Raw genomic sequence first — 16,751 nt, forward strand, 5'->3', positions numbered from 1 at the left:
GGGGCCCCTGAGCCCTTGAACAATATACACACACATTTCCTGCATCCCAGACCCACCTGCATGGTTCTGAGACCACCTGAAACTGTGGCTGGCAGGGGATGACTGTCCCCGAAGAAGTTACATACAGGAGTCAGTCAGCAAAGGCTGCACGAACCACAGAAGTCATACTAGTGCTTAGCTATCTGAAAGGCTCAGCTGTGCCCACCTTTCAGGCAAACAGCCTCTGAAGAAGGGGCTTTATCCTCTCGTGTCCCATCATCTAGAACTGTACAGTAAAAGCCAACAGAGAATACACCCTCCCACCCCCAACTGACCTCCTCTGTGTGATATAAAGCACACAATGGAGACCTGTTTAAACCAGGAGGAGGGGGACCTGAAAATAGACAGTCATATAATCATTACCCAAGTTGGAGCAGGGCCAGGACACTAGGGCAAACATGAGTAATTTGTTAAGAGACCATCCAGCATGTTGTCAGGGAGGAACCTGTGTCCCCAGCACCCACTCTTTCAGGTCCATACCCCTCCCCAGCATAACTAAAAGGATTTCCCAGTTCACAGGCCCACACCTGTTCTCCATAGGGAAGGTAGGGCTGCAGAGCAGGAAGGTACTCTCTTAAAGAAAGCCTGTTTTTCAGGAAAATCCCCACTATATGGGGACCTTAGGTCCAGAGCTCCTGCCCCGGTGCCTTTGAGGTGAGTTAATCACCACAGGGGCAGGGCTAGGCTCTGGATTTTTAGGACACACCCAACTTCATGCCATTCCCTTTCAGTTCTGATCACCACTCTGAAAAGAAGACTAATCCTTTTGTTGTGGAGAATTCACTCAAATTCCTTGCTAAGGCCAGTGTTATACAAATGCATGGCTGTAACCTAGAACTTCCTTTCAAGGAAGTTTTTACTGATTTTATGGGAGTTGAGCAGAAAGACCATTCCATTCTCCTTAGGGGGGGACCCTGCGGGGGGGGGGGGGGGGGACTGGACCCTGCCCAGCTTCTTCCAAATATCCACGTGTAGAAATTGAGGAACCGTGGAGTGTAGGGAGGGGCACATACTAGAATGGTAGTACCTACTTTGAGGAGCCTGAGACCATGCACAGCCTACAAAACGGAAATTTAAGTGTTAACAACTGAAAAAGTAATGGCTGTATTAAGCAGTAGGTGTTGTCTGTGCACTCCTGGGGGGGGGAGGGTGTGCACTTTAGGGGAGTGGGGCGTACAGGTCAATAGTGAGTCTGTAATCCAGAGAATTCTTTCCACAGCCAGAAGCTCCCAGAGACCTCCCAGGTGTGAATAGTCACTTTAAAATGACTGTGAAGAGTGGGTGGAGATGGCTCAATGGTTAAGATCACTGACTGCTCTTCCTCGAGGACCAGGGTTCAATTCCCAGCATGCACTGGTAACGGCTACAAAGCTCATCTGTTAACTCCAGTTCCAGGGGGTCAGATGCCCTCTTCTGGCCTCTGTGTGTACTGTGTGCAGGCAAAACACCCATACACATGAAATAGAAATAAATAAGCGTTATTTTTAAAGTACAGAGAAGACTGGGTAACTGGAACTCCAGATGCAGACTGAGGCTGCAGAGTGAATTTCAGGCCAGCCTCACACCTTAGAGAAAAGGGATGAGCTATAGCTCAGCGTGCTTGCTCAGCTTGTGTGAGACTCTAGGCTAGATCTCCAGGACAAAAGTGCAATGAACCTACCAGCAGGTGGTGGTGCACACTTACACACTTTGATTCTTCCTCCCACATATACACAAATAAATGTGATTTAAAATGTTTTTAAGTGCAATAAACTTTTAAAGCCTGCAGGAAGCACTCTCTGCTTTTGACTGGGCCACTCTAACAAAAAGATCACCCAAAGGACAAAATGAAAACAAGCCAGGATTCTCACAGTTCCCTGAACTCTGGGAAAGCTGTGTGGTGGAGGCGGCAGGGTAAGGAATAATTATTTCTGTGAAGTCTGCCTGAATTCTGGAAGAACATGGAACCTGCTCTTTTCCTCTGCTCTGCAGGCAGAGAGGAAAGGAGGGGGGGGGGGGCTCCACTCAGGGAGAAGAAGGTCCTCCAACCAGGAAGTGTCAACTTTCCACACTTCAGGTCTCAGCTCTGTGGGCAGATCGTAGCAAAGCAGCTCAAAGTGTTTCCTCAGTCAGCCATCATTCATTCCACCTTGGGAGAAACAAAGGCTAGTTAGTGTAGACCAGTCATGGCCAGATGCAAGTGAGGACTCAACAGTGGCCTCTAACTACATTGTTACTCCATCAAAATGAAGAGTTCTGGAGTTCTGAAGTCTACAAAGACATAAGGCTAATCGTTCAGTTTGTTTCACCATGGAGGACACCCAATTCAAAAATCTAAAGCCTGCTGCCCCTCAATGCCCTAGGCACCTCCAATCATAAGCCCAAAACACCAGAACTACCGCCATCATAATCAACACCCCAGCTGTTGGGGTAATCGGTAGGCCTCGGTCCGGGCAATTACCTGTGTCAACTCTATGGCCCTGTTTGTAGTACAAATAACGCAGCACCGAAAAAACTTAACACACACCACAAGCCGGCCACATTGTAAAGACTGTCTCACGTCACCCCGCAGCTCCCTCCCCGCCACGGAGGCCAGCTGGTGAGAGGGAAACCTGCAGGAGGAAGGAAGTGGGGGCTGGGAAACGGGGTCCATTTCCATCACCTAAAGACTTCCCTGCTGTTTCGATTAGCAAGTGAAAAGGCGCGGGCAAGGGGGGTTTTCCGGGTGTCAGGTGCCCCACCCCGGGCACAGAGATAAGCGGGCGGGGTCGCCAGGTGCGCGCACCCCAAGGACAAGCAGCCCACTCCAACTGTGTGCGATTCTGGTCCTGGGACCCTTAGAAAGTCAAGTCGTGAAGAGGCCACCCCCCGCTTCCCCTGGGTCCCCAAGCCAGACACCGCCCACTCCCTGGGGCGGGGCCAGGTGTGGCGGAGGCCTTCCTCTCAGACCCAGCCTCTCTTCCCTGCTTGGAAGGTCGCGCGGGACACCGGAAGTCGTCCTGGTGTCCCGCTGGGCAGAAGGCGGAGGGTCCCGGGTGGCTTGATCCACCTCCCCAACTCTGCGCTGCAGGAACTAGGGGAGGGAAAAAAAAACAGCCCCTTCGTGACTTGGAGGAAGCGACTCCGTATTTCTTTCTCACAAATAAACAGGAATTATTGTATTTACCCAGCTCGCAGGAGCCTCGTTAAGATTAATGGCTGTGAACTGTTTTTAAGATTAAAAAAAAAATTCCAAGATCTTACTTGTAGACACTCATATATGCATATGTATGTCTGATGCACTCTTTACCACGCTTCCCAAGTCACATTTTCATCACCAGATCTGAGACTAACATAGAAAGCGATGGGTGCCCTCCGGACAGAATCTAACCATGGTACCCACCCGAGCCACCTGCTCCAGCCTCGCCCCCAAAAGCATATCCAGCCAGTGGTGCAGACTTGGTAGAACACCTGGAGAAGGCAGGGAAAATAAAACTTTGAAAATACTGGCCATCCACTATTAGGAAACAAAATGAAATGGCATCTTCTTAAGGAGTCCTATTAGGCTCAGCCTCCACCTGGTGTTTGGAAACTAGTAGCCAAACCCGGGCCCTAGTGGTACCTAAGTTTTGCCACTCCCGGGACGCCACACTGTCTGGTCCTATCTGGCCTGGCAGCTCCAATGAGCCCTGGTCTCTCGGTTCCTGAGTAATGCCAGGCCACGTGATCGCCGAGGGCATTGTTGGGCTGGAAATGGGGGCTGAGGGTTCAGAATGTTAACCTCTTTCCTGCAACCATCCCTGAGACTTGTTTTAAGTGCTCTCTTGGCCCTGCTCACCTGGTTTTCAGGTGGGCCAGTCTGAGTGTAAGGACACCAGCGTTTCACGTATGTGCGAGCACTGCCCCCACCTTTCTTTCCTGGGGCCTACCTGAGCCAGACGTGGCAGTAGAGAAGCACTTTTTGTTTTTTTTTCCTGAGCAGACCACACTAAAATTCTCCATCAGCAATAGAATAGTCACAACCAGGGTTCACTTAAAGAAGATTGCAGGAACCTCTTCTCCTGGTCCTCCCACCCCACCCTCCCAGGACTCTCTTCTCAGCTCTGAGATCAGATATAATAAAACACACTTCCAGGTTTTATTATGCCCGTTTGCATCCATAAAGCAACTTTGCTAGCCTCCATATTACGGTGGGTCTTTTTTTTTTTTTTTTAACTGTCATAACAGGACCAAGTACAACAACGAAGTATCCCATTAGGTCATGAGGTAAGTCTCTTAGTTCCTTCCAGACCAACTTCCTAGCATTCCATGACTCCAATAATGAAGTTTTTGTTTGTCCTGAGCTTGGTTGAGATAGCCAGAGGCCAAATTTCAAGCATGATGGGAGCAGAGCCACAGTGAGGATGAATTCACAAGGCCTGAGGAGGCCTGGTGCTGTATTCCACATCCTCTGAGAGGGCCTCAATCTGGGCTCCAATAATACCCAAAGCGACTACTGTTCTCTTCTAGCAAACAATCCATCTTTAAACCAGGCAATGTAAATCATAATTCAAGATGTTGTAATGCAAGAAGCACACTTCTGCTGACCAGAATCCAGGGGGAAAAATTTCACAACATAAACCAGGTGTGGTGGTGCACTAAACCGTGACCAGGAACAAATTCAAGTCTAGCCTGTGCTACATGAGCCCAGACCAAAAGAATAATATGGGGCAAAGTATATTTTTGTAGTTTACAAATGAAAAGGATTTGTATAACCACAATGAATAAAAAGCACCTCCTTCTCTTTATCGGGGCTTTTCCTGGCCACCAGAGACCAAGGAACACCTAGTCACCAGGTATTCATGGTTAACATCCTCTGTACACCACCCACTTTTGGGGGATGGGGAAGAAAATTCTATTATTACTAGGACAAAAGTCATAATTCCCTATAAAACTAACATGACTGCTTGCCCCATTAGTCAGAACCCAACCATTTTATCACAATTTCTATGAAATTCAAGTCCACTCTAGCAGTCATCTGTTAAATCTAAGTTAGGTGCACAGCTAAAGCAGGCCATTTCTAAGCACCCACTGGAGACCTAGCTAGGTACGGACGGAAACCGCCAAGGGGCCTCAAAGTTATGACTGCGCATTGCTAAACACCAAACAGAAGCAGCCCTGGGAATAGACAATTACCCACATGATTCTAGTTTGGATGGAGGCTTTTACAAGGTACCAGGAATGCCTGTCACCTGAGCCATCATGGGCCCCACGTGGAAGGGAGAGGGGAGGCTTTGAGAATGAAGACTCAGAAAGACTAGCAGGAGCCACAAACAGGCCCTACAGTGAGTGTCCCTAAAGGCAGGGCAGAGGCACAGAGAGGATTTAAAAACAAACACAGCTCCTTCCTGGGACGTCAGCTGCCTTGCTGTCTGGCATATATATTATTCTAATATCAAATTTGAAGGGGGGCGGAGGAGAAAAAGTTTGGATTCTTAACGCTTTTCTTGGAAACGTTTCTATTTGCTCTTGTAATCTTTCCTAAAAAAGAATGTAGATTGCTAAGAAGCCAAAGCACGCATTCCCTAGGAGTCCAGTAAGACCACCTTCTAAGAAAAACTCAGGAAGGGAAGCTGGCCAAATTTCCATGCCTGACCAAGGCAGATGAATGCCAGGCTGGTTCCCATCCCCATTCTCTTCTCCTGCAGAAGGCAAAACTGCCCCTTGGCTCCCATTGTCAACATTCCACACAAACAATGGCCTGGTTCTCTCACCATTGTACATTCTATATTCATCTGTGAATCCCCTCTTCCACACAATGTGCAAAGCCCTTCTTTTCATAGGAGAGCTTCTGAATGCCCAAGTGTAGCCATAATTTAGGCCTTCAACCTTAATAATGACATCTAAAAGCAAACTCCAGATTAGGCCCAAACATTCATTTGTGGCCATCATTAGCATCACACTGATGGCTTTTGGATACTTTTCATTAAATTGTGATCAAAAGAGCCACTGAAAACCTTTAAAAATGGCTCTGAAGTTTTTGGCGATTATTAAATATAATTTTCTAAGCTCAGAGATAAAGCTTTAAAAAAAAAAAAAAAAAACCTTTCAAACTCTGAGACACATATTCCATTAAATCCAGACGTGAATAAAAGACTAGCTTCAAACGATGGGTCTGGGGAAAGCCTCAAATTTTCCCTACTTTCTATGGAGGCTGTAACATGAAGTTGCAGTCAAAGTAAATGAGGTCATGCTTACCAGCTGTGAGGGTTAAGGCGCTCTACCTAGGTACCACACCTATAAGCTACCCACTAAGCATCCCTGTGCCTCAAAAACTTTTCGGCACACACCAGGCCTCTCGAGCACTCCTGAACTACCAGTCCACAGAAAGACTGTTAGTAAGATAGCCCAAGATTTCACCAAAAGGTGCCACCTCTATTAAGCACGAGGACTTTCTTGTGAAGGGTAAAACTGCACTTTTTTTTTCTTTTTTTGGAGGGGTTTCTAGACAGGTTTTCTCTCTGTCCTGGAACTCGATCTGAAGATCTGGCTGACCTTGAACTCAGAGATCCACCTGCCTGTGCCTGAAGTACTGAGAGTAAAGGCGGGTATGACCACCGCCCAGCTCACTATGGGTTTTTTTTGTTGTTGTTTTTTGTTTTTTTTGGTAAAGACTAAAAACTTGTCTTCCACTGTCTATCATGGAACGGTTATCACCTGGACATGGAAATAGTAACTGAGCTGCTCGATGGGTAAATGTCCCTTCCCAACCATGTGCTACGTGAATGCTTATGTTTCCATCAGGCGCCGGGGACACTTGGCCTGCTGCTTTCGGCTGACAGAAAGATTATTAACAGAGGGACCCAGATTGAACTCACATACGTTATAATGACTGCCCTCTAGACTGCAGTGACAGAGCTAAAAAATGACAACTGGGGCCACCAATCTACTTCTGCTGTAAACTCGTCACATTTTTTTTTTCCCATTTACAAAAAGCACTGAGTACAGAGGGGATAACTGATTCATGATGCCAGGGTCTGTTGTTGGCAAATGACATTCCCGGGCTACCACGCAGCAGGAGCCCTCCCTGAAAGATGTCCTTTTAGATGTCCTTTTCTGTTCTTTAAGAAGTCAAGCATAAGAATAAGAAAGGCAGGGTGTGGTAGCACAAGCCTTTAATCCCAGGATGTGGGAGGCAGAGGCTGGCAGATCTCTCGGTGAGTTCTAGGCCAGCTTGATCTACATAGTAAGTTCTAGAACAGCCAGAGCTATGTAGATAGACCCTGTGTCAAAAAAAGAGAAAAAAAAAAAAGTTAACAGAACATGCCATCCTGGACTCACTTTCCGTTACTATTTGAAAGCTTCCCAATGACAGTTGTTTTTTTTTGTTTTTTGTCTTTAAATTCAGGGCGCTGCTGTTCAGGACACCCATTTACTGAGTGCTTTCGAGAACTCCGAGAATGGTACGAGTTGGTTTTCAGTTTTGTCTGGTTTGCCATTTGTTTCTCTGATTCCATTTTTCTTCCAAACACTTTCTAGACTTACAGGAGTAGAATTTCTGTCTGGAGTTTTTCAAGTCAAGAGTGAAGTTATTGATTACTCCCTGAAAGGGGAACGGATGGAGTGGTTAATAATTATTCCACTAGTAAGTTTGGCTCTTCCGTCGTGTGAACAAGGGCCAGGTCAACAATGCCAGGGAAAGCAAACGACTCAGCAGGGACAGGAACAGGTGTGCCCGAGTCTTAAAAGGCCAAAATATTTCACAAAGTATGTCACCGGTGCTGAGTTTTTTTGTTTTTGTTTTTTTAAACAGTGGCCATGTTTGGGTTTTGCTGGGTAAACTTTTTTTTTTTAACTTTCTTAACTCTGTAGTGGCACCTTTGCATTTTACAGACATTTCTTCACTTAGGTTGACGACTGAATCCCACACATAAATTGCAACTCAAACTTAGCAAGGAAATGCATGAGGGACAAAGGTTTTTTTGGTTGTTTTTTTTTTAATCACAGCTAAAAAAAGGTAATTCACCCTGCCCCTCCCCCACAAGAACACCCATTCAAGGGCCAGTTTCAAAGCTTCCAAGTGAAACCGTAAATAACTCACGTGGTCTTGAGCTCCCCTCAGCAGGGCACACCACACCGCCCTCCACTCCACCCTCCCTTATTAACGTGCCATTACCAGGTGGGGAGGGGATAGACTCCCCTTCGACTTATCTCCCCAAACAGGGAACCAAAACACACCTTGTCAGGTTCCGAACTAGCTCCAAAGAGATCTTTTAAGTCCCTCTAATAGCTGCTTTCCACAGAGACGTACACGGGTCCCCTACCCCTGGGGCACAGAAAAACCAATCAGTGTCATAAATCCCCCTAGCTTTCAACTCTCTCTTGAACTGGGGCGGGTGGGGGAGGGGCGAGCCAACATCAACACTTACACTAAACCCCTCAATGCTCTACAGAAATATGCTGGCTGATTTCCTTTGTTTGGTCATGTTATACTTCATCAAGTGTGAACGATTAAACTGGTTTCATTAAAGGCAAGTACATTCACGGCTAGCATTCAACTTCAATGGCGACTATAAGCATATTTTGCAAGAGGGAGGACCTGCTTCTTGCTTGAAACCGACCAGCTCATTAACTTTTCTTTGGGGGGCTATAAAAAGGGCACTGGGGGTTTTTCCAGGAGTGTGTCAGAGCCAGACAAAAGGATATTCAATGTTCCAACTTTAAGATACAGTTGCTATTTATTAAAATAAAAAGGAAACCTTGTTTTCCAATTAAACTTGCTGGGGCTGAAAATGTTGAATTAGCATTTAAAATATTACTTTGTAATTGCGGTTAAGAAGTACTCTTTGAAACCAAGTGAGTATAAAAACAAAATCCCATTACTCAAGATGTAAATTTATTTTGAAAAATGTTTCAAACCAGAATTCTCCGAAGTAGATGGAAACTACTTCTTTGAGAATCTATCTAAAGGCAAACAGCAGCCCCAGGAGCTGAATGCGAGGTAATTTTGAACCCAGCACGAGGAGAGAAGGCGGTATCTCCCTCCGGAAAGAGGTCCCATAGTTGATGCATCCCGTCAAAGTTAGAAAGCAGAACCACTTTTGTAACCCCCCCACCCCAATGCAATGTTCCCCCAAAAGTCACCCACCTCGGATAAAAATACACACGTCCCAGAGAATCGCAAATAAAGGCGTTTAGAATTGTAAATTTCCAATGCATCGAGTTCTCTTTCCTACTCTTCCAGCCACTCGCCACCAAGGACTCTTTAGAAATCGGGGGAACTTCTTAATTTTTAAAGAAAAGAGGGCAAATACCCAGGAAGGTATGTTTGCCCGAGGATGGGAGCCTGGCGTGGCGACGTAGGCCATTGCCAGCAACCTCCAAGCACGCAGAGATTTCATGAAATGCCCCCCCCCCCCCCCGCGCTCCCCTACATAATCCCAAACGTAGGGGTCCTCTCGAGCCATCCGCTGCTGGGCCGCCTCTGGGAAAAGTAGGGGGTGGGGGCTGGGCAGGGGTACCACGAACACGCGCGCACTCGCACCCTTGGTGTCCGCGACCATCGTCGCCCGCAGAAAGCAAGCCACCGGAGGGAGTGTGTGCGCGCGAGTGTGTGCCCGCGGTGACCGCGCCAAGCTCTCGGGCCCGCGGCCTCCGAGCCCCTGGGCGCAGCGTGGGCTGCAGGCGACCGGCCACGCCGCGGGGCCTCCCGCAGGAGCAAGGCCTGGGCGCGCCGGCACTCCCGCACTGCCCAGCCCGGGTCGCCCAAGGCATTGGGGAGGGCGCGAGCCGGAGAAGAAAGGCTCTTTCCGCAGGTCGGTCCGGCTCCGCGAAGCAGACCAGGAGTAAGGAGGCGACCGCGGCGGCCCGGCCGTACCCACGCCACGCTGGGTCCCTTGCTGCCCAAGGCGCGCCCTACTCAGCCCCTTCTACGAAACTTTCTTTTTTGCTTCGCCCCACCCGAAAAGTGCGGCCCGGGCGAGGGCGCCGAGGACAGCCGGCGGAGGGCGAGGAGGAAGTGGTGCCCGCGGGAGCGCGGCCGGGCAGAGGAAATGCCCGCGCCGCCCGCCCCCGCCCTTGCAGCCCGCCCCGGCCCCCCGCCCCGCCGCGACTTTGGCGGGCCGAGCCCCGCGCGCCACTGGCAGCGGCGGCGGCAGATGTGGCCCGGCTGCCCCAAGGAGCCAACAATGCCGGGCCGGCAAAACAAAAGGGATCCGCTTCGCCTCCTTCCCGGCCTCTCAGTTACACTCTCGGGGAGCCGCGCGGGATCCCGGGCCGAGAGGGGCCGCGCCCCCAGGGGCCCCGAGCCACGCGCGCCCCGACTTGTCCCCGCCGACCCCGGCCTCTCCTCTCCCCCCCAACCCCCGCCCGCCTCACAGACGCAAGGCCTGCCGCACCCCGGTACGCTCGGACTCCTGGTCCCCAGGGATCCGGCCGTATTGTCCCCGCGGCGCGCAGCGCGCTCGTCCAAGATCGCCAGCTGCCCCCGCGCGCGTACCCACCGGGCTCCAGGAGCAAGCCGGGGGCGCCTAGGAAACCGTCGCCAGACGCCGCCGCCGCTGCCCTCTGGACGCCGCTGCGCTCCGGGTTTTTCTCTCCTTTTTTTTCCAATCCTGATGGGAAGGAAGGTGACCGCCTACTTCGCATTCATCAACTCTCATCACAACAACAAAAATCCTGGCGCAAAGGGCGGCCAGCAGGCGCAATCGGTGGCGAGGGGCGGCGGGCGATAACCCCCAGGCGGACGTCCACCCCCGGGCGCAGCGTGCGGACACGGGGCCGGGGGCGCTGACCAAAGATGTCCTCGGATGCCGGCCCGGTGTCCTTCGCCCTCCTCCTCCTCCCGGAGTGGCGCAGTGAGGCGCGGGCACGGCGCCCCAGCCAGCGGCAGCAGGTGAGGCGGGGGCGGCGGCAGCCCCAGCCCTCCCCGAGGACCCCCCTCTTACCTCGTCCTGGGTCGCCGGCGTCCACGGAGAAGGGCGCCCACCCGGGAGGCGGCGGCGGTAGCGGCGGCTCCCGCCCCTCCCACCCCACCCGGCGGCGGCGGCGGTGGTGGTGGCGCTGGCGGTGAGGCCCCCCCCTCAGCGCGGCATGGCTCCCAGCTCGGTCTCCCGCTCCTCTAGCCGCCGCTGGCTCCTCTGGGCCGCTCCCGAGCCACCTTAAAATGACACGCGCACACAGAGACACACACACAAAAACTTAATCTCTCCAGCTCCGCGCCCCCCCCCCTCCCTCCCTCCCCTCCCTTCCTTTCCCTTCCCTTCCTTCCCTTCCCTTCCTCCTCCTCCCGTCGCCGCCGAGCCTCTTCCTACTTCCCCACCCACCCCACCCCCTTCCCCCGCCCACCGGCTCCCGATCACCCCCCCCATCCCAGCCGCGCGCCCTCTCGTCAGCCCCGGGGCCAGGAGGGGGCTGCGCTGGGGGTCCCCGGCCCGCGCCCGCGCCGCACCGCGCTCACCCCCCAGAGGATGCTGGCTGCAACTTGGATCCGGGGAGGGAAGGTCCTAGAAGCCGAGCGCCTCCCGGCTATTTGCTCTTCTTTATTTGTTTTCTCCTCCCGGGAAGGAGGAGGAAAGCGCAGAGAAAAGGAAAGGAAGGACGGAAGCGGCGCGGGCCGCTGCTCCGGTGCCCTCCGGCTGCGCAGGAGCGAGGCGGGAGGCGAGGTGAGGGTCCCCGCTCGCTCACTCGTTTTTTTTTTTTTCAAAGGCGGGGTCTCTCTTTGCAAACCAATGACACAACCCCACATGGTCCGGTCTCGCCCCTACAGATACTTCTCACTACAAATCGGCTCTCTCCAGGGATTAGCGGCTATGCGAAAGTGCACACTGGCGCTGCGGGCAGCCGAGGGGGCCGGGCAAAGCCGGCACTCCCCGGCCCAGCCCCACCGCACCCTAGAGGCTCTGGGGAGGCGCGGGGGTCCCGAGGCCGGTGCGGTGACTCCACCCGCCCTCGCCTTCCTTCCTCCTCCGCCCCTTCCACGTGGGGCCCGCCACGTGGGGAGACGCGAGCTCCGGCGGGCCTCGCCGCGGTCCCCCGGGTGGCCCCGGCTGGGTAGGGCCCCCACCACGCCCGCGCAGCAGACCTGCCCTCTACTCCGCCCCGAGGCTCCAACTTCCTCCTGGGCCCTGCGCAGGCCACCGGTGCCGTCCCAGGCCCGCGAGGTCAGGCGCGGGCCGGCCACAGGGGGCACTTGCGTTCCCTGATCCCAGATCCCAGATCCCGGAGCCCGTGCCGGCTGTGGGTGCGCGCGGAGACTGGTCTGTGTGCTGGAACTTGCCGCGGTGTGTTCGCTACGAGAAGCCAAATGTTTTTACACATTTAAAAAAATTGTCTTTCTGCTGTCTGGATGTCGCTGGGACTATTTTGAAAGCCTTGCCTTGGGACGGATCCCCAGCCTCACTGAGTCCTGAGGGTCGCACCCGCGGTGCCCTTTCACGGGTCCACAAGTATCTCGGTGTTCAGCGATTGGAATCTGGACACCGAACGACGATGGGGCACTGCGGCCGCGAGAGACTAGACAGCATCTGGGCTGAATTCCTTGGCCATGACCGGCGACATCCGAGCGCTGTCCCCGGAAGGGAGCCAGCTCCTTGCGCCTAGGGCCTCCCAAGCTTCCTAACCAGACTTTAGGCAAGCGGCTTCTAAGGACCCCTGTAGCGCTGAGCTGAGCCCTTGGGTGCAATTGTTTTTAAATCTTTTGGATGCTAGCGATTGGATTGAGATGTTGGACTGTATAATCTAGAGGAGGGGTCTAATGTCATGATTTTGAAGGTCACAGAGACCGCCATTCAGAGAGCCACTTCGAGTGGTGTGGCCTTCTAAGGACCGGAGAAATTTCTAGCGGACATGAGCCGCGTGAGGCCTCCGAGCTCCTGAACCCATCGCTGTGCGTTATGGAGAGCACTTTATCTCGTCCTGTTTGCTAAAGTGCACACCCAGATGCTGCCTGCAAGACTGGCAATGTGGGGTTCCTATGGTTGTGGCATAGTCAAACTGGTTTTAAAACTAATTTACAAACCTTTTCTGAATGGCAACGCGGGAATAGTCCCTCCCAAACACACTTATCATGGTTTTAGGTGCCCCTAATAGGCCTGGGGCTGGTCAGTCACGAAGTAGCTCACCATCTTGATGTCCTGTGAGAGAATTCACAGGTGTGCACCCACCCCAACCCTTCCATCTTTCAGGGCTTTGTGTTCTCATAAATTGCTCTAAAGAATCCACTGTTTCCCCAGCAGCTTCCCCCCAAGGTCGTGGGGCCCAAGACCTGCTTGTAAACTGACCTCGTCGCATACCCCAGGCTCCTGTGCCACTAGTTCCTGCTTTATGAGTTTCTTGGTCCTAAACTGTGGTAGTGAAGGCTCCTGCGTCTTGTTTCTCAGATCTTTGCCCTTCGCGGCCCTCTCTTCTTACCGAGAAACCACAGCCAGCTGGCTTTTCTTATTGCTTGTTCAGCTTTCCTCCGGTCTAATTTTGAATTCCACTTGAGAAAAATACCATGGTTGGTCCTGCAGGGTGGCGCAGCGTGCAAGGGTGCTGCCAAGCCTGAGGATCTGAGTTCAATCCCAACGCTTAGTAAAAGGCACCAAAACTACACAGAGAAACCCTGTCTCAAACAAACAAACAAAAAAGGAAAGAGCAGACTAAGTTGTCCTCAGACCCCTGCTCATGTATCGAATATCACACAACCCTAAGAAAACACTACCCTCTTATGAACTCAGAACAAAAAATCACTTCGAACTTCTGACTGACAGCCTGCATTTTAAAATATGGAGCCCATCCTGGGGGAAGTAGTGCTGTAGGCAAAACACTGGACTGGCTTATATGAGGTCCTCGGTTCATCCCTTGCTCCTGGGGACAAGGGAATCTGGCAACCACCCAGGTGATGTTACACTGGTAATACTTAGTTTGGGGCTGGCAAAATGGCTCAGTGTGTCAGGCACTTGCCCCCAAGCCTGACAACCTAGAAAGAGCAAACTGACTTCCTCTGGCTACCATACATGTATCGTGGATGGCATGCCCACCACACAAAATATAAATAAGTGTACTAACGTTTTCAAGAAATGTAAGTCCAGGGCTAAAGAGATAGCTCAGGTTAAGAGCACCAGCTGCTCTTCCAAAGGACCCAGGTTCAGTTGCCAGCAACCCACGTGGCAGCTCACACATATCTGTAACTCCAGTTCCAGGGTTTCTGACCCCCTCACACAGACGTACATGCAGACAAAACACCAATGAACATAAAATAAAAATAAATTTAAAAAGAAAAAAAAATGTCCAGTTACCATCAGCATGTGAATTAGTTCAGATAGTAACCATTTTTTTAAAAAAGATGTTGAATATAGACAACAAAACCAGAAATAAAAACCCAGTTCTGGAGAGATAGCTAAGCAGTTAGGAGCACTTGCTTCCAGAGGACCTGATTTCAGTTCCCAGTAACTACATGGGGTGGCTTACAATCACCTGTAACTCCAGCTCTAAAGGGATCTGATGCCCTCTTCTGATCTACACAGATAAACACACACTCAAAAATCTTTAAGTGTTGAGTAATTCATTTAATTACTTACTTAATATTTATTTAATTTGCAATGTGTGTTGGTATTTTGGCCTGTGTGTATGTCTGTGTGAGGGAGTCGGATCCACTGGAACTTAAGTTACAGACAGTTGTGAGCTGCCGTGTGGGTGCTGGGAATTGAACCAGGGTCCATCGGAAGAGCAGCCAGTGCTCTCAGCCGCTGAGCCATCTCTCTAGCCCCCTTTAAATTTTAAAAATATAAACAGACTCTAATAGATACTTCTCAGAGGATGATGTACGAATGGCCAATAAGCACGCTCAGAAAATGTTCAGCCTCAGTCATTAGGGATATACAAATGAGAACCACAGTAAGATACCACTCATTATCCACCGGGATGACTATTATCAACAGAAGGGGAAATGATGTGGAGAAATGGGAGGCCTTGTGCAGTGCTGATGGTGGTGTGAATGCTTCCCCCACAGTGGGAGTGGCAGCTCCTTAGAAAGTTAACGAGGAATTGCTGTATGATCCAGAAATGTCACTTCTGGCTATCTGCCCCAAAGAACTGAAAGTCGATTCTTTGTTTGTTTGTTTGTTTGTTTTTGTTTTTCGAGACAGGGTTTTTCTGTGTAGCTTTGCGCCTTTCCTGGAACTCACTTGGTAGCCCAGGCTGGCCTTGAACTCACAGAGATCCACCTGGCTCTGCCTCCCGAGTCTGTGCCGCCACCACCACCCGGCGAAAGTAGATTCTTAAATGGATATAAGTATACCCATATTCATAGCAACACTTCCCAACACTTCTCAAAGGTGAAAACAGTGCAATGTCTATCAGTGACAGATGAATAAGTGAAATGTGGACTATTCAGCCTTTAAAAAGGAAGGAAAGGCCAGGTGTGGTGGTACACACCTTTAACCCCAGCACTTGAAAGGCAGAGGCAGGTGGAGCTCAGTGAGTACAAGGTCATCCTGGTCTACATAGTGAGTTCTAGGAAAACCAGGGATACATAGTGGGATGCTGTCTCAAACCAAGGAATGAAGGACCGAGGAGATGGCTCAGTGGGCAAGAACACTTGCTATACAAACATGGAGACCTGAGTTCAGATCCAAAGCACCCAGATAAAAAGCCACGCATAGCTGCCTGGGTCAGTAACCCCAGCACTGGAGTGGGGTACAGTGTGGGAAGAGACGAGAGAGTCACTAGGTTTTGATAGCCAACCAGTCTAGGTGAAAAAATGTCCCCAGTTCAGTAAAAGGCCCTCTCTCAAGGGACTAAAGTGGAGAGTGACAGAGCAGGACACCCACATCCTCTTCTGGCCCGTACAGTGGCATGGGTATGCACAGCTGTGTACACACACACACACACACACACACACACACACACACACACACACCATTAAAAAGAGGAAATTCTGAATTGTTAAAATATAGATGAACATTGGAAAAAAAAAAGGCTAACGAAGCAAAGTGGGCACAAAGGACAAATAATCTGTGCCTCCATTTACATGTGGTAAGTAAATAGGCAAAACCATAAGAAATGCACAGTGGTGGTGACTGGAATTGAAGGGAGGCAGTGTGGGCATTATTGTTCAGATTGTAAAGCGCTTGCCCTGCCAGACTGGTGACCTGAGTTGGAGCCCCGGAACCACATGCATGCATGCATGTGCCCATATATACACACAGAAAGTTACAATAACTTGTTTTTACAAGACGGGAAAGACAGGTAGATGGGGTGGTTCACGTGTGCAATTCTAGCTGGGGCAGGAGGATGGCCATGAATTCTAGTCCATCCTGAGCTACAGAGTGACACACTGCCGTGGAATGGAGGAAAGAAGGTGAGGAGACAAAGTTGGTACAGAAGGGTGGCTCCTGAGGCTCAATTTCTGCACATGGGCAAAGTTGTGGTAATGGGAAAGCCAGAGGTAAATTCTGACAGGCTGGGAATAGAAAAGCCATGTGTGCTTTTATATTTAAGAGGAAGTAACATAAGTTCCCAAAGTTGACAGCAAACTTTTTTTTCTCATAGTATTTATGACCAGGCCAGGCCTGGTGGCCCACAGTTCATCCAGCAATTGAGAGATTGGAGCTAGAGGATGATGGCAAGTAGGAGACCAGACTGGCCTTCCAGGCCAGCAAGCGTTACACAGTAAGATCTTACCTCGATAGGCAGACTCTCCATTTGCTTTCCTGATGGTCTGAGTTAAGTCAAGAGTGTTGCTTTCTCTCAGGCAATGGCATTAACTAAGCTTCTGAGGGTTTGTAAAGCCC

The 16,751-nt window shown here is 50.9% G+C and overlaps 2 protein-coding genes across 6 annotated transcripts in view; one reads left to right on the plus strand and one right to left on the minus strand.

Moving 5' to 3' along the window:
* The window catches only part of Ctbp2 (C-terminal binding protein 2), a 140,455-nt gene extending 128,782 nt beyond the window's left edge, over window positions 1–11,673 (minus strand). Inside the window, exon 1 of one of the 5 annotated variants that reach the window (XM_036196304.1) lies at window positions 10,923–11,263. The gene's annotated coding sequence lies outside the window, so the exon portion shown is untranslated. Of the gene's footprint in view, window positions 1–10,373; window positions 10,393–10,478; window positions 10,810–10,922; window positions 11,264–11,434 lie in introns of those variants that run through there. The other 4 variants (XM_036196356.1, XM_036196331.1, XM_036196322.1 and 1 more) reach the window with 4 other exon arrangements.
* On the plus strand, window positions 10,422–13,549 carry LOC118589241. Its single transcript, XM_036196370.1, has 3 exons — window positions 10,422–10,870; window positions 11,542–11,639; window positions 11,744–13,549. The coding sequence occupies exons 1-3, from the start codon at window positions 10,775–10,777 to the stop codon at window positions 12,177–12,179; spliced, it is 630 nt and encodes a 209-aa protein (XP_036052263.1). The 5' UTR covers window positions 10,422–10,774; the 3' UTR covers window positions 12,180–13,549.
* Window positions 13,550–16,751: the final 3,202 nt, after the last annotated feature.

The sequence above is a fragment of the Onychomys torridus genome, chromosome 1, assembly GCF_903995425.1.
Source record: "Onychomys torridus chromosome 1, mOncTor1.1, whole genome shotgun sequence".
Taxonomy (NCBI): Eukaryota; Metazoa; Chordata; class Mammalia; order Rodentia; family Cricetidae; genus Onychomys; species Onychomys torridus.

What these genes read in the sequence shown, in the direction of transcription:
- LOC118589241 (XM_036196370.1), top strand. Translation starts at nt 10,775, where the DNA reads ATGTCCTCGGATGCCGGCCCGGTGTCCTTCGCCCTCCTCCTCCTCCCG. An exon ending in GCCCCAGCCAGCGGCAGCAG is followed by an intron (nt 10,871 to 11,541) that starts GTGAGGCGGGGG and finishes CCTCCCGGGAAG; the next exon opens with GAGGAGGAAAGCGCAGAGAA. An exon ending in GGAGCGAGGCGGGAGGCGAG is followed by an intron (nt 11,640 to 11,743) that starts GTGAGGGTCCCC and finishes TCGCCCCTACAG; the next exon opens with ATACTTCTCACTACAAATCG.